At 42.0% G+C, this 24,171-nt stretch overlaps 3 protein-coding genes across 5 annotated transcripts; 1 reads left to right on the top strand and 2 right to left on the bottom strand.

The window, feature by feature from the left end:
* Positions 1–5,061: 5,061 nt before the first annotated feature.
* On the bottom strand, positions 5,062–6,317 carry cimip2b (ciliary microtubule inner protein 2B). The gene is given in 6 exon segments (XM_029516431.1): positions 5,062–5,144; positions 5,235–5,362; positions 5,364–5,427; positions 5,883–5,895; positions 6,194–6,215; positions 6,217–6,317. Coding segments are annotated over 6 exon segments (411 nt in total).
* A 1,373-nt stretch (positions 6,318–7,690) lies between these two features.
* On the top strand, positions 7,691–11,808 carry LOC115052210 (uncharacterized). 3 transcript variants are annotated; one of them, XM_029516209.1, is made up of 7 exons: positions 7,691–7,985; positions 8,092–8,380; positions 9,969–10,139; positions 10,336–10,495; positions 10,635–10,717; positions 10,921–11,018; positions 11,316–11,808. In XM_029516209.1, the coding sequence occupies exons 2-7, from the start codon at positions 8,333–8,335 to the stop codon at positions 11,395–11,397; spliced, it is 642 nt and encodes a 213-aa protein (XP_029372069.1). In that variant the 5' UTR covers positions 7,691–7,985; positions 8,092–8,332; the 3' UTR covers positions 11,398–11,808. The 3 variants fall into 3 exon arrangements, with proteins under 3 accessions (XP_029372069.1, XP_029372068.1, XP_029372067.1); XM_029516208.1 differs by having other exon boundaries at positions 7,691–8,380; positions 10,635–10,699; XM_029516207.1 differs by having other exon boundaries at positions 7,691–8,380.
* On the bottom strand, positions 10,536–19,618 carry rnf208 (ring finger protein 208). The gene is made up of 2 exons (XM_029516210.1): positions 18,900–19,618; positions 10,536–14,245 (listed from the first exon to the last, which is right to left on the bottom strand). The coding sequence occupies exon 2, from the start codon at positions 13,192–13,194 to the stop codon at positions 12,418–12,420; it is 777 nt and encodes a 258-aa protein (XP_029372070.1). The 5' UTR covers positions 13,195–14,245; positions 18,900–19,618; the 3' UTR covers positions 10,536–12,417.
* Positions 19,619–24,171: the final 4,553 nt, after the last annotated feature.

The following is a 24,171-nucleotide window of genomic DNA, read 5'->3' as shown; positions in this document are numbered from 1 at the left end:
ACATCACCCAAACAGGCAAGTGTCCTCATCTCCTCTAACATTCCCACTACCAGAAAAGAAATTCCCACAGTGCAATGCTGCACCTCCAGTCGACTCTGGCTTTTTCCACTGTACTTTTGCTGCCGCCCTCTCCGTAGCTCCTCTCTCCTCTTTGAGTTCTCTGCTCTCCTTGGCTCCATCTGGGCTGCAGGACACTGCTGGGCTCGATGGGAAACACAGTCAAAGTCAGCCGAGTGAATCTCTGATCCTGAGTGACAGGCCACCCACCGAGCCCTACCTTTCGCCTGACACATCCTATGAGTCACTGTCTATCAGCCATCTTCAGAGGAGAGGTAAGGGTCAACTGAGTCATGCACTGTATCAGTTTTCAATAACACATAATGTGAAACAATGTATATGACACACAAGAATATGAATGGAGTAAAAAGTGACTCAGTAGCAGTAACTGCTTAAGGATTGTGTGTTCAGTGATGAGCCCTTGAGAGCGGCAATAAGATCTCTCTGTGCTGCAGTAGTGCCTTCAATACCCTGAAGGGGCTTCCTTTCAAACATGACCTATTTTTAACTCTCCCAGCACAGGATTGGCTGAGCCTTCTGCTCTGTAGCCTATGTGAGTGCGCCTGCAAGAGAATCAGAGGCAGAATGATGCAGCAGCAGGAACAGTGCTAATGATTGATAACACAGCTAATCATTTTGTTTTATTGTTTCCATATTGGTCTCTTGCCAGTGTAATTATATAAATGTGAACCTTTTTTGACGTTTAATCATCGATCGAGGTATTTGCAGCAGCGTTTAAGAGGTGCAGCACTGCAGGCAGCATCAACATGCATAAAGAATTTAGCGTGACATTTGCAGAGGTTAGCCAGAATGAGATGAAGGAAGAAAGGCAGGGAGAAAAGCAACTCAATGGGAGTCGCTGTTAAAACGGGAAAGTCACTCTTTGATCTTCAGTCCTCACTAACATTTGCATTACTGCAATATGATAAGCCGTGAAAGTGTCCTGCTCTATGTCTATGTATTGACCCAGTTAGTAAGGCAAATCTAAAAAGGTAACTGTTATTCATTATGCTGTACAGCTGGTGGCGTAAAATAATTTCAACCTGCTCCCTAAAACAAAAATGACAAAATTATATTGCTGCATTAGAGTCAAAGTTTAAGTAGGTTTGCAATGAAAACAGGTGTATTTATCACAGCCTGGGTTTTTTGCCTTATTCTAAGAAAATCAAAGTTTCATCTGCCTTGTTAGTGTCTAGTGGCCAAATGAATGCATGAAACACAGTTATAACTTCAGCTTGTCAAAAATCTTGTTCGTTGTTTCTAGGTTTGCTCAGGTCTGTGAGCAGGGCAGTAGACTTGATCATGGCTCATTTTGGCAGCAGCAGAGACCCTGAAGAAAAGGTATGACTTGACAGAACCAAGCACCTTGAGCTATGGTTCGTGTCACACTGGAAAAATGCCAAATTGATATTGCGTACCCTCTAGGCCTGGAGTCAAATGACTTGTGTCAGCAGGAAATGCACTGTATTTTCCTCTGGCACAGATACGTATGGGTAACAGCTCCTGGAGTCCCACCATTTCTGGTCTGGTCCTAGAACATTTGTGTCCAGCAATCCAGAATATTTTAGAGGACGGACTAAGAGATCACAAACTGGATCTCATCGTCGGGCAGCGCCGCAACCACTCCTGGACTGTGGTAGAAGTCTCTACTCGGATTGGTAAATGTAACAGTGAAATAATGAAGTGATTTATGTGATATAACTGTGAAGAATGTCTAATTCAAGCTGTTGGCTCAGTACATCTATTTGTTGCTGATTTTTGTCCATCTCCCCCACAGGCCCGTCCACCAAGGTCCTCCATAGCCTGGTGACAAAAATCAGACAATGTCCCCATCTTACTAGCTCCTGCATGAGACTGAGAGCTTTCATAATGGGTCTGCTAAAGTATGTGCCAAAATGATCATTTCTTTGATTTTACCAATGACACTAAACAAAGCTAATAGAATTACTTCACATAAAATTCTTTCTCTTGTTTGATTATTATTTGCTCTTTTAGCTTGAGATCTTTGGAGTTCTGGCTCAGTCACCTTCAGAGTCAAAAGGGTGAGTGGAGCAAACGCAGTCAAACATTTTGATATTAGTCTGGAAATATCTCAGTGGCTATTGAGTGGATTATAATGAAATCTGGTACCAATGTCTTCTCTGGTTTTAGTACTGTTTCAAAGGACAATATTGAAATTTGCATGTCTCTAGTCATTTATAAAATGACTGTCAAGAGACTTGTTAAAAACTTATTAGGCCAATATGTGTTTAGATATGTGTCTTTGTGTCCTGTCTTGACAGATGTGGTAACAACATACTACCATTCTTGGGGGTTCCTGTCAATGTCACTGGGTCAGTGTCAGCCCTTGTTTGAGGAGCTGCTGCTTCTGCTTCAGCCGCTCTCCGTGTTGCCCTTTGACCTCAACCTGCTCCTGGAGCCTCGGCTGTTGCATGACAGACAGCTGTGTCCTGAGGAGCAACATGTTTCCCCTCCGCCTCCATGCTCAGCCTTCCTAGTCACTAGTTGGCCACTACTGCAAGCTGACAGAAAGATGGACAGCCGCCAGCAAATGAAGATTTCACATCAGACTGCTCGGCATCATCAAGAGTCACTCAGTCCTGTGTATTCAAGTTGCATATACCAGCAATGTGGAGGGATGTTGATTAAAAGAAGTCCATTGTTGGCTCCTATTCCAGAGTTGTGGCAAAATGAGCCTGATCTTATGGATGGGGTAGTTGAAGGGGAGGATTGTAGCCAGAATTATGCAGATACTTGGTCTCAAGTAAGTATGGAGAGCAGACTAGAAAACAGAAAGAGTGATAAAGACAATGGGACCCCAAATGAGTCACATTGTGTCCAGGCGGAGAACCCTTATCCCAGTCTGCTGCGTTGGGCCAAACTATTTGGAGCGGGTGATAGCACCAGAGCAGAGTTTGTTTCCCAGAGTCAAACAGGAGCACAAACCAGAAGGTAAGAACCAGGCACGCACTCACAGTACTCCTTTTCTGTTTTAATATTTTTTTCTTATGCTTTTTCTTCTTGAGCTAGTTTGCTAAGAACATTGAAAATCCTACTTTGTACTCATGATCAATATTTCTTTATCACTGGCTTCAGGCGACCATCACAGTGGCTTCATTTGGACAGAACCCAGCTTGGACTGTTGGCTCAGTCCATAAAGTCAATGAAGCTTGCAGGAGGACAGACTGACAGAAACAAAGACTGCTGAAAACTACACCCTCTATTGGTGGAGGGAAGAACAGAGCCCATTAACTGTAATGATACAGTCTTAGCTGCATGGTAATACATAGTTCTCGATGACACTGCTGAATTGATCAGAAAGCACATTAAAAATTAGCAGTTTTGGCAATGGTCCAGATTCATCAAGCTTAGCGTTGCGGCAGCCGCTCATAAATCCATTGTTAAATTTGAGTGTCCTTAGGTTCTTAAAAAATTTTACCTGGTTTCAAACTAAATCATCAATCAGGTTGCACCATTAAAACGGAGATGTCTCTTAGCTAAAGTAGGAACTTTAATAGCGTCTCATAAAACATCTTGTACATTCAACAAAAACTCACTGCAGGATCACAAGCATAAGCAAAACTTGCCAAATACATATTGCCAAAGTCACTTCAGTGTGGGATATTAACACTTAAATGTTATTCCTAAAATGTTTGTATCGCTTCATGTTTTTAAGGTCCTCATACAGAGAAATGTGTTTCAGGATATTTGATACTGCTAATCTAAGACAGGCTATTGAATTGTCTTGTTTTTATGGCATGATCATGGTTTTTGTTCTTTGAGGTAAGTATCATAAACGATCTTATGTTTTTGTTAAGACGTCACGTCATTACTGAATATCATTTTCATTTGATATGTGCTTACTTTGGACTTCTGAACTTCTGGTGCAAATAGTTTCTGGTCTTGAAATAACACTGTTGTTTTAACATGAACCTTTTTAATCGGTGCTCATACTATTTGCGAAATTACGCTTCATGAAAACTATGGATTAGTTCATGGAGTGTTTCCACAGCAGACTCTGAGCTTTTGCTCGGAAATAGCTTGATGAATGAGGTCCAATGCCCCTGTTTGCAAATGCTCTCTGGAAAAACTGAAAGCAGCAGATTCTGTTACTCTCCTTTGTATTCCTTATAGGTGTGTATCAATCATAAAATGTGAATATTGACTTGCTGTAGACTGTTGTTGCATACCCACCAGTTCTCATTGTCAGTTTCTTCATGGCTCTATCTTTCATCTCATTAATATGAAAAAAAAAAAGAAAAATTCAAGCAATACACTTTTAGTAGTGCCAAATTAGCCAAACACCAGCCTCCTGTAGTGCAATGTGAGTGATGATTTCATTTTCCAGTAACTCGCCTTTTGGAGCAGGTCTTTAGCATGTGTTTACTGTAGGTGCATGAGTTAACAAACATACAGTGCTATAGGTGCTCTAGTCTTTATTAACTCTTTAAAGTTCCTGAGACTGTTGTATTTTATAGTTGTTGATGAAACTTTGGGAAACTTTCTCACACTGGAATTTTAAATGTGTGGAAATGTTTGGCATCTTCAGTGGTGTGTCTTTGAGTGAAATTTGTTCAGCTGCGCACACACACACACACACAAAAAGCCATCTTGTGGCTGTTTCAGGTATTCATGTGTCCAAAGTATATTTTGATGGACTGGGAGTGTGATAAGAAGAAAGAGTGAATATTAAGTGTTGTCCACATTTGTTGAATGGGTAATTTTTTATTATTGTAGTAATGTTAAGTCTGTGAAATTCCAATAGCCAGAATTTTTTTTCTCCTCAGCCTCTGAATGCTTCCTCTAATGCTCAGTGACAATCCTGTCAATAAAGACACAACATATTTACCAGGTTTTTTTTTTCTGTTTGTCACCGTTGAACAGTACACGTTTATTCAAGTACAGTCAAGCAGAAATAGCTCTCAAGGAAAGTAAGTAGTTCCGTAGTTTGACTCTTCATGCCTATAGTGATAATTTTTTTCAGGTATGACTTTTACAACTTTCTTAAAGGTTCACCTTGATCCTGCTCTGCTGCAGTGCGTTCTGCGATTGTTGAGCAACGGTATGTCCACGCGTGAAGTGGTATCCTGTGGGATTGTGTAGGGTTGGACATCATTCATGTTTTACCTGGGCAAAGTGGTACATTTCTGATTTATGTATTGCTGGCACTGACAGACCTGAGATGTGTCCTGCCAATGATTGCACCACACCCCTGTTTGCTGGATAAATAGTACTGCCCTTCCTCCTTGCCATATCTTGGGATATGTTGTCACTCAGCTGCTGCTTTCCAAACTGGATCAGCCCAGTTGGTGATAATAGGGTAACCTTTACCAATGAGGAAAGAAGATTTTGGCACATGCCCCATAAATCCTGCAAAAAGACAGATTAGTTATTAAACCAGTGAAGTGTTTCGTTAATTCTTTATAAATCTTACAATGTATGTATATTAAACAAAGTGACAGTTTGAGTAATGTAAAATGGATTACTATGAAGTGTGCCCACACTTTTCCCATAGTTTTTTTTTTTTTTTCTAGATCCTTTCTAGATCCAGCTTGCAAATTGCTCTGTACTCTTACGGGCTTTCCAGTGAGAAATCTGATAAAACAGCTGTATCCTCTGTGTGCTACCTGCCCAGCATCATATGGCCCGCTGGCACAGCTAACTCACTAAACAGCTGTGCTTGACACAGCATGGCCAAATATGTGCCATGAGAATGAACAACTATTTTCAAAGGGGTTTGCAATGTAATTTGAAATGTGATGAATAATGTGTGATTTAAAGCCTTTAGCATGTTATAGCTCTAGTAAAGCTCCTCTGCCCCATACCAGACAGAAAGTACTTGTTCCAAGCAATATGGTTTCAACGGCTTGTAGGAGATCAAGTCGCTTGTGATTGCTGTCAGAGGGCGGGTTGGTCTCTGGGCCACAAGATGACAGAGGACCATGAAAACAGTGATCATATGACAAACTTTTGAGAGTAACGGCAGCAATTTAGTGCAGCTGAAAGGAAAACTGCGCCATTAGAAAACAGTTTTTCTCAATCATGGATGATTAAACAAGTTCGAACCTTATCTGAGTAGCCATGTGATGTGCATGTGGGAAAGTCAGGGGGGCTGTGTGGTGCCTGTGTGGGTGACCATACAACTGAAGTGTTTCACCAGGTCTGGTCGACAGCTCGGTTGTGAGATGGCCATAGGACTTCCCCACACTGAACTTCAGCTGTGGGCAGTATTCTGCATACGCGAAAAATGAGCTTTTCATTTTAAAACCATCACAAACTAGCATGGGTTTGAACAAATTTCAGCTTTTTTCTCCCAAATCTGAGGGGCTAAAAACTTCAGAAACTAGACAATGCAAGATAATTTCTCACTTTGTCACCTCTGAGAATAGTCACAGCTGTATTTGGTAGATTTAGCCATACCAAACTCATCATGTCATCAAATTAGAAAAAAAAAAAAAAAAGATGAATGAACTATGACCTCTAGCGGCCTTCTGCTGCTGTTCCTACAGAGGAAACGTTGCGTTGTTGATCAATTATGTTTGTTTATAATGGCCAGATATCAAGTATAACTAAACAAACAAACTAAACAACTGTAACTATTAACAAATAATGTGTTGCTCTGGTAACTGAAGTTTTAACCCTTGAAGACGAGTGAAAATATTTTTGTCAGTTTTGTGAAATGCACAATAAGACATAATGTGCAGGTAATGCGTTGATTTTAGGTACGTCGAGCACAAAACAAAGACTAGGACTAATATAACTGTCTGGTTTGGGAGCGACAGTGTTTACTTTGTTTTTGTATCTGGAGAATGACTTGATAAAGGGGCTTGCTGTAATTCTCCATGGGTTTATGGAAAACTGCAGCTGTTTCCCACTAGTTATTTAGAACTACATAAATAAAATGGAAGAAAAGTTAAACGACTCTTAAGAGCAGATTTAAATGTGGGCAGAGTATGCAGTGACTCTGAATAACGTGCTTTTGTTTTATGTTTCCAGGGTTCTGAATGGGTCCGTGTGTTTGATCAGACGACCTGTGCTGTCACTGTCCACCTGGGGAATGTAGATCATATCAAGCAGACAGTTCATTCCTGCACACACATTCCTGCAGGCTCTGATCCCTAATCTTGCTTTGTTGAAATGATGAAACACCCACTCCCTTTCTTTCTCACAGTTCCCCTCTTCACACACATACCTTAATGTTGTATATCGACTGAGGAATTTTAGCATGTTATGTTACCTGAAATGCATGTAGGTCATGGAAGTGAGTTTATTTCCATCTCAGCCTGTGGGTAACATCAAAATGGTTTTTTCACAGACTTAATGTTGTAGATTGTTCAGCACCATCAGAAAGTAAAGTTTGTTTGGCGCTTTCATTATTGTTTTATGAGTCTTCCACATTAAAATCTGTGTCATGGCTTGTTCTTGTTAAGTTGCTATGTTGGATTTGTCACAGTTGTGAAGACTTGTCAAACTTGTCAAATAGTGCTGTAGTATTTAGTGACAGGAAGGAGCAGGTACCAACATGTAGCTCCGCTCAATGACGGGGCAAATGGTAGGGAGAGGTGTGGTGAGGGAACAGAGGCGGGTCATAAGGGATGTTTTGAATGCTACTTCTCCAGCTCACCTCAGCAGATGACAGCGTAGGATATCTAAAACAGTGTCTTTGTCTTCCTCTTGCAGCTGAGTAATTCAGGTGATCGGACCTGTGAAGATGAATCTCTACAGGAGCTTCGGGAACCTTATGGAAGCTTGGATGACTGAAGGCAGCCTGTATCCTGACTCACAGTCAGTTGGAAATAATGATGAAGAATTTCATACACCTTCCACTGACATGAAGACAAACCTGCGCTCTGAATCAGTGGACTCTGGAGTCGAGACAGCCAGCTCTGATACATCTTTCCCTGCCACATCTGCCTCCGTCTCAGTAGGTAAAGGAAAAATAGATTCGTTTCTGCCAGAGAGAGAAGATGATGGACCAACCTCAGCTTCAAAATCCTTTTCCTCCTCTTCATCCCCTTATCTCCGTCCCTGCAGGACTCAGGAGAGCTCGACCAATGTGTGCCTTGAATTAGAGCAAGCACAAAACAGGACTAATTCTAAACATCAAAGGGAAAATCCAGAGCTCCTCACAGTGGAGGATGTGCTCAGGCGACAGCCTCGAGCATCTTTTCCGCCCAGAAGACACACATTGGAATTGGGAAGAGGTCAAAGGTCAGCGAGTGTTGGTCCAAGGAGAGCAGCTAACCTATCAGTGCCCAGCAGGCAGAAGTCAGAAATGTGCAGACGCCCGATATCTATGAATTTAGAAAAGCAGAGCTCACAGGTGAGGTTCAATCTCAATACATGTATGGTGTTTTATTCTTGTTGCTGAAAAGAAAATGAAAGTATTTACTCATCTGTTCCTACAGCATAAGTTTCACTCGAACATGTATGGTCTTGTAGAGCAATACCTTGTGAATGCTAGGAAACCAAAGGTGTATCAAGGCCTCTACCTTTACCGTAGTTAAAGGGTCTCTCCAGTTTTAGGTGGGGCAGACATGTCATTACTCTACACTGCATACTCTTTCATGCTTGTAAACTGCCATGAGTCCGTCTGTGGTGTGAGGACCATAAACCAGTCTTCCCAGCTAACTTGACGCCCCTAGGCATGAGAGGAATGGATGGACATTTAGAGGAAGTTCAGCTGTCTGTGGTGTTTTCCTGATCGATGTGACAGACGTGTTGGTCACCACACAACAGGGAAATGTTTGTCTGAATCTGATTTGGACTATGTTTGCAAGGCAAAAGTGAAGACATTCATCTTTGCATTTGTCATGAAAGAGTGAGCTCAGAGTCAAACCAGTTCATGACATCACTGGGACGTGTTGAAACAACTGCATTAATTGGGTTTAACTGAATTCTTTTTTAGTCCTTGGGTGTGTGTCCACAATGTTTTTTTATGAGGGCCAGGTTTAAAAGGGTTTGAGAAATGAGTAAGTGAGAAACTATGTAACCTGTCCTATGTACTGTGGCAACCTGGTAGACACAATGGCCTAATTAAATTTCTGTTATGTTTAATTATATTTCCTTTATTTACTCCAGCACTGGTTTATACAAACATGATTTTCTGTAATCCATGTACTGAAATTGCAAATTTTATATAATATAAGTTTGTATAATTCCTGTCCATCCATCTTCATCCGCTTATCCGGGGTCGTGTTGCAGGGTTATTGAAAAAAATTTACCCATCTATATTATTCTGTTCTATTTAATGTAATGCCAAAATTATTAGGAGGCAATTGTATCTATCAGACAACATAAAACCAGCTGCAGTCGTCTGAAAAGCATCTCTAATTTGCAACAACTAATTTGGGTTAACCCAAAATATACAAAAACATCATCTCAGTTTCTGGGTATCTGTGATGGGTTTTCAATATTTTCTGGAAAATTCTGCAGAGAAAGGATATCTAGAAGGAAAAATAAAACAATAAACCATTTACTGCCAATGAAAAGTAATCTTTCGTTATATAAAGCCATGTTAGCAGCTCCGTGTGATTATACCTTGGGGCAGTGCTCTGATGTTTAACAGGTAGCTAAATGTTCACTATCTTAGGTTAGCAAATTGGTGCTAATTAGCACCAACCAGGAAGTACAACTGAAGCTGATGCTGTGGCATTATAGGTTTTGACATATGGATTGGTGAGGGTTATTTTATGGGAAAATCAGGAGATCACAAATCATACTAGCATTTATCGTCTAACCAATTCTTACTCAAAATGATCCATAAAACACTTGTTGAAATTATATAATAATCATCTACTAAGTATATATATTGTGCAATATGCAGTACTTTTCAAACACTATGGAGAAAGTTGTACAAACTTTTATATATTGAATTCTTCTTGACAAGGAAGCTCCCTTTTGCTTAATAGTGTGTGCAGGAGCTTATTGAGCAGGGGAGGAAGGAACTGAGCCCTGGACTGCGCTATCTGGAGCAGGTGTGCCAAATGTTGGAGGAAATTGCCAAACAACAGATGCAGGACCGAGCGTTACAGGCGGAGGTGGATGCCCCGCAGGAACATCAACACATGCAGGAGAGTCAGGTGAAGACAGTCATGTATCACATCTTTACAAAGCAATTAAGTAACTGTCATTTTGCTTCCACACCGTGCCGGCTTTATAAACAGGACACGGGCTTGTCAAGCTGCTTGATGACAAGATGTTTTCTTGCTGCCTGAGGGATCGTAATATGAATTAAACCATGACAATATTTTCCTTCTCATCACTTGACTCTGTCAGGCTCTCAACACCTGTCAGACTGACTCTAGACCAGCTGAGGAAGACACCTCTTCTTGTCAAAGTCACAGTTCCAGGGAAGCCCAGCAGCACAAACATAATCCTCATCAACATTTTCGGCAGAGATCAGCTTCAGACACAAACATTGAAACACGGCATCCAAGTGAGTTGTCTTGATTCTTGTTTATCCATTGTCACATCGCTTTTTTTTTTTTTTTTTTTAAATACTGCATTTGGAAATGCTGTTGCTGGTCAAAATAGAAGAGAAGGATTTCATGTTTACATTATTGTGTTTGGTGCAGGAAAGATGAATACAGACTGCAGAGGGCAGTGTTTGAATAAAGATGACATCCTGGAGGCAGCTGAGGTAGGGCTTAGAGAACAGGTATGATGCATCACAGCACATGATTTCTATCTCAGTGATGGACACAATGAAAGAAAAATCTAAAGAGTTCAGGCTTCATGTCATTAATGTTGTGTTACACTGAGTTTAATAAGAAATTATCCATTTTTATTTCACTTTTTTGTGTGTTTTTTTTTTTTTTTTTACAATCTTGGTCTCACAACTGTTCCACTGGGCCTTTTCAGGAGTCAAAAAAGGAAGAGAGCAGTAAACCTACCAAGAACTGGAAGTTAAAACTTGGGTCTTTGAGAAGAGAGGAGTCTTCCCTTAGAGATAAAATGGGGTAAATATTGCATTTCTAACAGTGACCTCTAAGGAGGCAGCATGGTTACACTCTATACGATGCATAATACTTTCAGGAAATGTTTGTGCTGCTCCAACATGGCATCCTGCCTCAGTGATGCAGCGCTCCAGAGCTAATGAACAATAGATGCAGAGGCGCTGCTGGGAGTTCATTTTCTGCCTCTGCATCTGTTCCCCTTGAACATTTTGTTCTTTTTCATGAAACATAGCTAACACGCTGCCCCCAGCTTTCCACAAAGTCTTGCTTCAGCTTTATCTTAATTTTTTATCTGTACAGCCGGCAGTCACCTGAGAAAAGCTCGACACGACGACGGCTGAGCCAGCTTTTCAGGGGTAGAAGGAAGACTCTGCCTGTATGAAAGCACCCAAACATCTGTTTTGTTCTTGGACTTCTTTTTAAATGTCTGTGTTTAAATGCGCACTATCACTGTCTTCAATCTGACTTCCTACTGAGGCCATCTTTATTTATTACCCAATATACACCTCCTTTTCTATTTATACTGAGAAATGGTCTCAATTTCTGTAAAACTGTGACATGGAACAAACAAAAAATGTAGTCTAATTATGTAAAGAAGCACACTTCACAAGATAAAATTTAAACTTTACCCAGCAGATTGATAAACTATGCTAGGATGCATTCTACACTGCAATATGAATGTCATATAAAACACAATCAGAAGAATACCCTGTTACGTGTATACAAATCACACTTTCATTTCAGAAGTTGCTCTCAAATTTGTAAAATAAATAAAAGTTTGTTCATAAGGGCATTTAGTACATTTCAATTCATTTTTAGAAAACCATTTCAACTGTGCAAACACCTAATGGGAAATACCTGAATAAATTGTAATTCATTCATCTATAAATTATTTCCCCTAAAAACCTTCATATATTTTAATGTAAAAAAAGCAAACAAGTTATTCAGTTTCATCCTAAGAATAAAAGAGAATATTCTGCTCTGTAGCTTGACAGATAACAAGCACAGGCCACACATAGTTACTTTTATCATTATTTCATCTTTATTCACCTAGGCTAGGGGGATATACCTCCCCTGGCATTCCCATGTAAAGAGATGTCAATGACAAACACGTCCAACCAAACGAGAGAGGGTGAATATGATTCGAGTCCATACATAAAATACATTTATTTACTATTTATTGAACCACCAGCATCCATCAGTCCCACACAGCATCTGTGCTATTAAATATATAGAGATAACATCTGTGGAGGGATATTTACCGTATGTGTGTGAGAAGGGGAACTGGCAGAAAGAGGGGAGAGCTTATAGACGAAGAGAGTGGTGGGTTGGGTGGGGGGGGGGGGGTCCATGCCTGCAGTGTCGTCCCCCCCCCCCCCCCCCCCCCACACCCACCCCTTGTCTACATGATGCCACAGGAGGACAAGGGGTTGGCGATCTGGCAGGTGCAGGCTGACTGGCAGTATTGGCGCACAGTCTGGTAGCAGCTGCGGTCGGCCTCCCCGCCCCACTGCACAGGCCCGTTGGGGTCGGAGGGCAAGCGGCTCAGGATGCTGGTGTTGATGGCCAGGGCAGCCAGGCCATAGTCGGTGAACAGCACCGTCTCGCGCCGGCACGTGGGGCAGGAGATGAACTTGTACTTGGGGCAGGACTCGTACAGGATCTGCAGGCACTCCTCGCACACCGAGTGCAGGCAGGAGAGGATGCGCGGACGCTTGCCGGCGAAGTTGTAGGTGTGGCCGCAGGTGGGGCAGTCCAGGGGCTCGCACGGCATGACGGGCCCCGAGGACGAGGTGGAGGACGAGGAGGAGGAGGTGGAGGAGGAGCGCAGCACGTACTGGTTGACGATGACGTCTTCCATCTTGTAGTGGAACTGGTGGTAGCAGATCTCGTTGGCACTGGTTTTGCGCTGCGCCAGGAAGCTCTGCTCCCTGCGCGTCACGGGGGCCGGGGGGGGCACCATGGGCCGCGGGGAGCCCGTCATGTCCAGGGTCAGGTCGCTGCACGCCTGGTTCACGATGATCTCGCCCTCGCCCCCGCCGTCCCACGCCACCCGGGGGGGCGGGGCGTAGCGCGGCTGGGTGACCGGCACCGGGCACTCTCTGGGGAACTTTTCCGACTGGATGATCTTGACGGTGTCCATCGGGATGGTGACGGGCTGACGCCTGAGACAGGACATTCGCACAACTTTGGAGGCGGGAGAGAGACAGAGAGAGAGAGGCTGTGGCTCTAGTCACCCCGGAAAAAAGACTGTGCTCCTTTTCTAAAGTCAGCCATTCGAGGGGACGTGGGGACGGATGGCTGCCTCCATGTTTCCCTCACAGATCGCCCTCCACCCCTCCAGGTGTGCACTAAGCTGTCAGCCTGGATCTCTATGAGGAGATGACGGACAGAGGAGCTCAGCCAGAGCACCACAACCTGGAGCTCTTACTCTGATATGTACAGATGATTTAACAGTTCAGCTTACACTATCTGACCAGTGTTGATTATTTAAATGTATTTTTTTTTGTTGTTTTTGTTTTAAATCACTGATGTTCCTCTGCTGTCTCCGATTGCCATGTACAGAAATATATTTGCACACACAAGGACAGTTAGGACTTCAGCACAAACATATGCTCTCACTGAGTGAACACCAATAAGTAATCTCATATGCATACAGATGCTCACATTTATACATACAGTACAGGTTGATGGATTTCTGCACTAACAGAGTTGCAGGGGGGGAATGTTGGGTGCAGGGAGTTCAGGAAGGTCCAAGAGAGAGTATTGTCTTAAACTATATCCTGTGGCCTGCCAAGGGAAACTGTTGCCTTCAGAAACCAGCTTTCACATGTGTGTCACACTTTAACACCCACTTAACTTCCTGTTTTTCACTGTGGGTGTGTTACACATTGACACAGACGCATGAGAAAATAAGAGCGAATAACCGCTTTCTCTCTGGTCTTGGTCAAATTTGGTCAGGTTACCCTGTGTGGCCCTCACATTGGCTTGTTGGTAGGATGGAAGGAGAAGGAGGTCTTTTGGGAGGTATCCTATAAAGTTGTTTGTTAGAATGAATCCTTCGAGCTCCCAAATTCCTCAGTTTTGGGAGTGAAAGGTTTTTTTTTTGGACTTTTAAAGAGTCCTCCCTACTGAGCAGCAGAAATGATAACAGTCTGAGGGATGCCTCTGTGTATGTCTCCTGCTTTCAGTGTGTCCAACTCATAACATGATTCCTTTCATCGAGCCACCTGTGACAGAAAAAAAGGATATTTTAATATAAAATACATCAAGCTCTGCCCATATAAACACATTTATCTTTATCAACAATATCTGCTTGAAAATCGGGTTCTCTGTGTTTATCGGATGAGAGGGAATGCCAGGATTCAATCAGGTGAAGAAACTGCTTGTCCTATTTCCTTTTGCATCTTGGCCTTGGGCTGAGTGAATTTCTTTAAAAAGTGCACTAAATTATCTGTCCACCAGATAATGAAGTGACAGTTTCACATGCCTGTGTTGAGATTTGTTAGGGCTGTCTTAGAGGCACGAATTCAATCATATGTTGCAGTTCATGATCATGCTGTATCTTTATAATGGGAGGGATTTGTAATATTCAATCTCAGAAAATGTATATAAAGACAAAAAAGTAGACACCTCTAAATATAATATTGTTCAATACACTAAACAAATAATTCAATGTGGTATATAAGTAACTTATCATCATGCGCTTTATAAAGATTACACTGTATACTCATGAGAGATATTCTATTTTCTGGTGCACACACACGTACACATTATATGCAGTTAAAACGTGTCAAGCTTTAGGCTAAACTGTGCAATAAAGGGCGGCACACAAGTAGAACTGACAAACACTAAGAAGCTGAGCTTCGTGTTCTCAGTGTAGGTGATTGTGACATGTTGTGGGCCCGCACTTGTCATGGTTCCTGCTACCAGTCAACACTCTGTCGTCTTGTGAATAACGTCCACAAGACTATGGCATGAGTGGGAACAGGTTATTATCTGCATGGATGCTTTGTGTCATTCTGTGTGTGGGTTTGTGAAAAAGAACAAGTGCGCGGATGAACATTTTTGTGCTGCCAAACAACTGAAGAGAGGAGATGACACATCTTTTCAGTCTTTGCGCGGCTGTCAATGGTGATGATTCATTAGAGGAAAAACAAAAAACAAAACAGAAAAGCGGAGGAGACCTACATGGCGAGGAAGCAAGAGAGAGAGAAAGAGAAAGAGGAGAGGGCGCATGGTGCTGGGGCTGGTTTCTATTTATGGTTTGTTTATCTATGGTCTTCTCAGTGGTTTCCTGCCTCCAACCGTTGCTGAAGATTCACACCGAATGACATAGATGCACCTAAAGGGCAGAAGCGGTTTGGCCCAATACATTCACGTGATGCAGTGAGCCATGCTGGGCACACATTTGTTTCACCCCCTCATTCTTTCTCCGGGAATCTGCTGACATATTTGTACAGGCTGTGCTTAAACACCACGGTGCTGTTTGCCAGAATCATTCACAATCCCACCAAATGTCTCTCCAGCACTGCAGTGCTGCAACACTTCATCCAGAATAGCCAATTCTTTTTTCTTATCCTCTTTTACACACAGTACATGTTTACAACAATGGAAAAAAATGTCAGGTTTTCCTCTTTTGAATGTCTTCTAAATTTTTCTTTTTCTTAGTGAGAACTGTTTATGTCCCATTCTGATTCATCTTATTGGTTTTTGTTTCAAATCATTACGAGTATACATAATAACAAAAAACAATATTACTATACATTCATCATTTGGCTGGATAACAAACTGAAACTGTCTCGAACTGACATCTATGATTGGATATGTAATGATTTGATAACTAAACTACAGCCTTTACACTGTTTCATTCAGCTTCAATTTGTTTGCATTTGAGAGTTCAGGGATATTTTGGTAAAAAATGTTTTGTAGAAAATATCAACCTAAATGAAAAAAAAAAAAAAATGTACTAATACTTATGTAAAATTGTCCCCTATGTGAAAACAGTGAATAAGCCAGAGCTGATATATGTGCAGAGATGATTAACTTGAGATACATACTGTTGTTCATGCTGATACATCCATATCAGTGTGTATATGGGTATGTTGATAAGACGTTGCAGCAGAGAAATAACAAATATATATTGAGGTAACTTAGAAATAGTGTTGACATTACATCTACCAGGATCAACGTAACTAAAATTTCTCTTTTTCTATTTAAGTAAAAAAAAAAAAAAAAATCATACAAGTTCTGTACAGCTGATCTATGTATTGATGTAGACTGATGCAAGTATTGGTCAAACTAAATCTCGTGTGAGGTCTGCTATTGATCGCACCTTAAGGAAATTCAGCTCCTCTTCTCCCAGACATTAAATATTCAGATGCATTTTGTGGATACAAAGAGCTTGTGAAAAAAACTTCCGTCTGATAGCGGTAGAGTTTGAGCTGATAAAGCAACCAGACTGCATGAGGAGTCTGAGCCTGGGGGAGATGAAGCAGCTAAAATTACCCTCTAATTTGGTGACAGTGCTATGAAAAGAGCTGATAACTGATGCAGGCTGGCTGCTGATGGGCCTGCTTTTGCGCAGCCTCCTCCTAATAGACAGTGCCCTCTTTGGTTATGTAAGGAGCTCAACTCTGGCCCCACACTGCAAACTGCTGAAGCTCTCCCACAGTCCGGATTTTGTATGTGTGTGTACATATCTCTGAATCCTTTCCCTACAGAGGAATTATTACACTAATGAAATCGTGGCAGGCATTTGACCTCGTCATTACAAGCGAAAGGAGGAAGAGGAGCGCTGACCACAGAGATGTCAGCATCTGCCTCAGCAGCACATTCCTCATCGCATTAAACACACGCAGTATAAAGTCACACACAGATATCCTAGAACGTTCTCGCGTTCAGACATCTCCCCGTCACGTACATGGCACCACCCGTTACATTCCACTGGCTGCACAGACGAACAGATAGCAAGCAGATAGGAGCCACTAAAAGGCGTATTTTTAAATGTGCACACTCGATTTTCTTCAGACGGATTGGACGGACACAGAAATGCACCTGACCTGAAGAGAACATGCCTGGAACATTCCTCAGGTCTCCCACTCCGACTATCTTCCTTTGCTGCTATCATGCACACACACATGCACACCAGCGGCACAGGTGAAGGGCAACATGCTCTGAATGAGTCATACACACCCAGCACATCGGGCTCTCTCTCCACATGTCTTCCTCCTTTTTCTCTCAATGAGTCTATCTATCTATCTGTCTGTCTTTCTGTCTGTCTGTCTGCATTGGCCAGGACACAGCAGATTTTTTTGCCCCTACATCACATACCAGCAGTATGTCAGGTATGCCAGCTATGCTGAGATGTGTATCCACATTCATGCCTTGGCTGGTAAAACACATCGTCATGCCTCCTCAGACCTATGTGGAATATTATGTTGTATTTTTATTGCGTAACTGATTATGACCTTTGTATGATCTGGGGACAAATTCCCAGGATTACTGTTTGCTGGCTGTGGCTCCTCTCTGTTAATCATGGGCTTGGCAGAGATTCAATAAAATATTGTAGAATATTAAAGAACAGGAGGAAGCAGGGTGTAGTTGACAGATACATGTCAGTGTCTTTGTTGCTTTTGCTTCTTGTGTTGCTTTACAAAGGTGACATATAACACATAAAACCAGAGGAGTTCTGTAATTTGTTTCTGAATACAGCAATAGCAGGTCTTGGCTGATATATCTTTCAATTTTTTTTCGTTGGATCAAATCCACATATGATGCTTGGCTCGAAGGGATGACTACACATTTGCATTAATCCATACAGATGTAACCTGCCACATCAGCCTCTGTGCGATTGCAGTCTGATGTTTGTAAATTTTTCATGGGAAGGAAATGCTTGTAGAGTATGTGGGGAGGTTTTTAATAATCCTGCCTCCTGTCATTCATAGCAGACATCGGCCATTTTGCCTCGCAATTCATTACAGCCAAGTGCTCTTTGTTCTTGTCTATGTGGCTCCCTCGGCAACATGGCAGAGCTGCACACAGGCAGAAAAATAAAAGCAATAACCAGCATCGCTCTGCCTGACACGGACCTCATAGAAGATTTATGAGGAACAGCTTCAGCAAATGCCCGGCTCTTCAATAACAACAGTGGCTTGAGTGATTGGGAAGATTGATTTTTCTTTAAAGGAGGCAGTTTCAGCACAGAGTTAAGGTGGACTGCACTGTTGTTGTAGTGTGAGCTCCAGAGGAGGTTTGTCCGTGAGGCAGCCGTGAGGTGGCCAAAATATTTGGGCTGCGCGAGATGGAGCAGCTTCAGCTCGTTGCCTCGAATGTGGGAGGGGTGCAGCTCAGGAGCAGCAGTTATGCAATCGCAACATGGTGTGTCCAGCACTCACTGCAGCGCCAATGTATGGCCAATATAGAGATGCCTTAGTGCTGCTGACAGCTACAGAACAGACCGTTCTTGCCCTGTCCTGTAACCCCCACCCACCCCCTCTCTGCCCCCATGTCTGCCTATTTGTGCAGAGGTCTGTCAAATGTCACATCTGCTGGAGTCATGATAACCGCAAGACGCCATCTACTCCCAAACTCAAATATCATTGTGTGCAGACGAGCAGGTCTGCAGGTCTGTGTGGGGCATATATGTTTCTGTGTTCTGTGTGTGTATGCAAAATGGGTGGCCATGATGCAACAACCACGTAAAAACCTGCTAAATATAACAAAGAGACGAGGCAAAGACAACAGCTGTCTATTGTGTACCTGCACAAAGAAGAGATGACCCCGACCTGAAACATCTGAACCACATGGGTCTAAAATCCACATGAAACAATGAATTCTGAGTCCCTTCACTGTGACACAAATACAAACTCCTCTCATTCTCACCTGTCTGCTTGCGCACTTCTCTTATTCCAGTCCTTTCTCCAGTGCTCTTCTTTTTCCAGTTTTTTGCAATGCTGCCGTTGTTGATGTTGATTTGGGATGATAAACCACGCCGCTGAGTATTTTGAATCAAGCGATGTCTCACCAAAGGCAGGATGCTCTTTCCCGTGCATATGACTGTAGCAGGGTGAACGACAGGCAGCAGCGAGGGGAAGAAAAAGATGGAGAAGATGTAAGATGGAGGAAGCTGTTGCAAGGTGGATGCGTCATGTCTCTGGCTGCTTTCCTTGTGCTCCGCATCCCTTGATCCTCTCCTCCTCTCCCCCGGTACCTTTGTCCTTCACTCTCCCACCCTTGTTGCTTCCCTGATGAGGAGAGGCTGAGTGCCTGGTATCTCTTTCTCCATCCCTGTTTCTCTTTCTCTCTTACTGAGCCTCTCAAATCGTTCAGCTTATTAAGTGTATTGACCTGAGTAACTGTGCTGCTTCCCGCTGCATGCCAGTCCCTTTCTCTTCCTGTCTTCCTTTCTCCCCGTCTCTCCCTTCTGGTCTTCAGGTAAACCTCCCTCCACTTGGTTCCCTCTCTTCTCGCCTCAGTTGCCGTTCATTACTCCTCTTTCTCCTCCTCTGTCTGCTTCAGCCAGAGCGACTGGCAGTCACACATGCGCAGTGTTTTCACACATGCATGCACACACCCACACACACACATTCTCCATCTCAGTCTCTGTGCTTCTGGCACCCTCCTTATGCATGAGGCTTGTTTTGCCTGCCCACCCCCCCACCCCCCCCCCTCTCTCTCTCCCTCTCTCATCCAATCTCGCTGCAGCACACACTGCAGTGCCTCTGCAGGCAGGATCACGTTTTCTAGTTGCCAGAGAAAATATTTCAACCAATGAGAAACATTAACAATTCTACTTATCCTCCACACCCCCCTGTCTGAAAAGCACATGCACGCACACACACATATACACACACAGAAACATGGACACAACCTTTAAGGTTTGCACTAATCACACCAGACACAGAGCAAAAGGCAGGACATCGATGAAAATAACTTTGATCCACCCAGTGCAGCACATTTGTTAAGAATAAATAACACCTAAATTCATTCACAACGATAAAGTAATTCATCAAGACGGTGACTGGAAACTCAGTGAAAAAAATTTAAACAACATAGTATAGAGGTGTTATTTGAATGAATTCCTTCGTGACTTGACTGCTACACCTGACACCGCTATGGTTTATATATCCACCCGGTGACATGGAGGCTGAATCCTAATCTCCCTCCTCTGATAGAGCAGCATATAGGGATGTTGCATAACTAGGATTTTAATAAATTTTGTATCTGCTTGAGCCTTTGTGCTGACCGATGAATAATCCTCACATTAAATTGGGGGAAAAAATTGTGTGATTTTTTTAGTCAGTGTAAAATGGTTGTGTTTATATAATATGGGCGTCAAACGTGTAAGGCCATGAGTGGACGTGGAGCAGTAGCTCACAGGTTATAACTTAGCAGGGATGTGCTGTATATAGCACGTCTAGGCACTTCGTCTTTTTCGAAATTCAAACTCCTTAAAACTCTGACGTTTGTTGCAATATCCACAGAATGTGCCAAATGCATCATTGATGCAACCTAAGTTCCTGAAACTTTTTTGGTTGCTTTGGTGTCTATTATTTCTTTTCCCCAGCAGCCTTTTTTGAACAAAATGGATCTGCATTCCATGTCCAGAAACATTTTGGTAAAGCCAGTGAAACTAGATATTTCTCTATAACATGAGCTGTTTGAAAGTACAATTGTTTTATGTTTCAGTCTTTTGAGTAACTATTACTTTAAGGTATATGAATACATAATAATAAGGTTGCATATAAAAAAAAACTCCTGTATTTCAACAAATAATTATTGACAGTATTATAAAAAACATGATATAATATCAAATATCTTCGGAGAGAAAGTTTTTAATTAATTCAATTGACTTTTTTGTTGCTGCGTTCAGCACTTTCGTGTGTGCTACAGAGAGGATGGTGGTTATAATGAAATATTCAGACTATCAGAGATTTTGGGTGGTGCTGGGTTTCTTTCCTCGGGGAGCCGGAGGGAGGGGAACATCAGTGTGAAAGTGTATGAAGGGTGAAGCCCTGCAGGTGATCTGGATCTGAACACACACCACTTCCGGTCGGCAGAGCTCGACTGAGCCTCCGGTGGTCGGCGTAAACCTCCGTGCAACAAGATGGCTCTTTTTTTTTTTTCTTTTTTAACATGACAGAAACAAAAGGTGCCCTTTAAGAGTCGCACACGGAACTGCACCCAGAGTCGGTATGTAGTTTTTATTTTTGCTGTGTTGTAAATAAGCGTCGGGCTAATGAGCTGTTGTTTACACCTCCAAGTGACCGACATAATAAATGCATTCATCCTGTAACATCAACAGGACTCTGATCTACTGAATGAGCAGCCAAAAGGTGGAAGTAAACGAAACTGGTTGAACATTGGCAGGTTATGAGCCCAAGGAGGACCTTCAGTGGCCGGAGCCAAACATGACTTCAGAATCGTTTTTACCACACTCCTTAATGCTCCAAGTCTTACAAGAGCAACCTAATTACAGGTGAAAATGACAGCACAAACACTCAGGTGATCTCAATCTGAACTCAGTTAAAGCTAAATCTTGATAACATGAGTAAGAATGTTTTTCTCAGATGCCTCAGGAACCCAAAACAGGAGAAATTTGTGTGTGTAGGACACTGGACAGTAAATGGTAGCTATAAAAGGTTTATGGTGACGATTTTTCAGGTGTGTGAGCTGTTTTTACTGCTGCTGTCATGCTGTTGAGATGAAGTGCAGTTTAGAAGAAACTTAAAGCAACTACATAATTGCAGCTGCTGTCACAACGAGACCTGTCACATGGAAAACAGCCCCGACGTTCCCCGAAGCGTTTTTCTTTCAACAAGGCCTGGTTTCCAATTCAGCTGCTGAAATGAATTTCTTCAATGTCAGTGGCACTCAGGTAAAAATTCACAAGCAATAACATAAAAATACTGTGAAAATACCAAAAGTAAAGTACCCCACAACTCAAAGTTTAAAGTGTTTATACAGTTTTGATGATTCCCCTTTACCTTATTTATGAGACTCTTGCACCAGTAGGAGGCCATCTTACCTTCTTTTCTTTGCCTGTGTGTTTACATGATTTTGTAGATTGAGGTGGAGCATGTGTACACGAGCGGCATTTTCACCACTGTTTTCATTGAGAGTGAAGCGACACTATTTCCCACTCAATATTGCTTGTACTGATCTTTAAATCTAATACAATGGTCAACAAATTTTTTTTCTCATGCCCCATTGACCATCATCGTCAATGAATAATACGTGTTCACTGTTACGCATTTATCATTTATATCTCCAACTGATATGGGACACTGTGCAGATAGATTTGTGCCTTGTTGATGCAATACTTTAGAATATACTATACTATGCAGAGTTTGCCCCTGTGGAGTAAAATAAAACCTCTTTCATTCTTGTCAAAGAACCCATAAGACTTAAACAGTTGTGATCCAGAAATAGGTAATTTTTTTTGTTTTTATTTGCCGTTTATATCATAAAGAGTATAGAAGGCTGACAGATGGGATTCAGCACTAAAATAAATGTGGCCTCGCTTATGCATGAGACAAACTGATATGAAGTGATATTGGTTATATTAGGTGATATAACAAGCCAAATCTTCCAGGAAAAAAATACACAAAGCCAAGGCAGGAACCATAAATGATTCAACAGCAGTTCCATCCAAGGCTACATTAGTACTATTCATTCACACATTAACCATAAGCCCAGTGATAAGAGATAACAAGTGTCTCATAAGAGCAACAACGTGCCAGTCTTGTGTTAAATTAATGATCCTGTGTTTTTGCATTCAGCATTTGTTTTCTAGGACCACGAAAATAGTTTTGTTTAAAATTACTCTTTTGATAGAAGCTTTTATCCAAAGTACCTTACAGGTGAGGGATAACAAAAGATGCTGGAAGATCAGATCAATAAGTGCAGAGTAAGGACTAGTTAGGCAGGTTAGGGTATTAGAAGAGTTTTCAAGAGATTCCAGAAGTGCAGTCGTTCTTCTGATTGCAGTTTCAGCTTTTTCTGTCAAAAGAGAACCACACATGAAAAGAGTTCGGACCGTGATTGTGATTGTAGACAGGAATGTCAAAGCCAGGCAACATTCCTCGGAGGATTAGAAGCATGAATATTTATATTGAGTTCAAGTAGGTGGACATACAACCACAAGCCACTCTGTCCGCAGTGACTTGAATTTGATTTGGGTGAGCAGTGTAGGTTGATGAACAGCATGGTGACATGTTGGCTTTTAGAGTATTTAGAGATCCCATATGCTGCTCCATCTACTCAGCACGATCTTTATTGGCTCAAGGGAGGACTGGCAGAAGACAAGAGAAAACCATGGCCTGTACCAAGAGATGGGCGGTGCACAGAGTGAGATAAGACCTGACCTTGATTGGCTTGTACAGTGCAAAGTGACACAATTGGGAGACATGGCAGAACATTTTCTTGTGATCTTGGTTGGGCTGACAGGTTGTGACAATTTTGCAATTGATATTGTGATGGAGAGATCGATTGGCTGACAGGACTAAGAATTCATTCATTGTGAGATTTGTTTATGTGAATGTCTCAGAGAATTTCCCCCAGCAAGAGCAAACTTGACCAGAAATGTGATGTGCAGGACAACAGCTAACCACCAGAGGGGAGTAAAGATAGTCACACAAGACAGTAATTCACAGAACTTTCCCTGAGATGTTTTTATTCATTAACACTTAAAACAACATACGGAAAGGTGCGTTGATTTAAGAAGTGACAGCACTCATGGACTTTGAGCATACTCAAAAAAGGCTTAGAAGAATGAGGTAGAAAATACAGTCATTATTAAAAAATGTAAAAAATCTTCCAGATACCCACATTTCCTTCATCACAAGATATCAAAGTTTCCATTATTTAAGGCAGCATGGTAAATCAAAGCATTAAACAAACATATTTCCAAAGTTAAGTAACATAAATGCATACACTTTTATATACTGACTAAAAAGTGTATGCATTAATGAGATTTTTGTATTTCCTGTGTCAAAATGTGTGTGTGTGTGTGTGTGGGGGGGGGGGGGGGGGGGGGGTTCAGTCACATGTTGATTCTCATTAATGTTAATCGTTTTACATTTTTATAGTGAATCAGTGACTGTTATTCAATAAATTAATACTGAACCATGTCCATGTGTGGCATAAGGTGAAG

This window comes from Echeneis naucrates, chromosome 12 (genome assembly GCF_900963305.1).
Source record: "Echeneis naucrates chromosome 12, fEcheNa1.1, whole genome shotgun sequence".
Taxonomy (NCBI): domain Eukaryota; kingdom Metazoa; phylum Chordata; class Actinopteri; order Carangiformes; family Echeneidae; genus Echeneis; species Echeneis naucrates.
The sequence above is the reverse complement of the archived record's forward strand: the minus strand, read 5'-3'. Positions and strand labels throughout refer to the sequence as shown.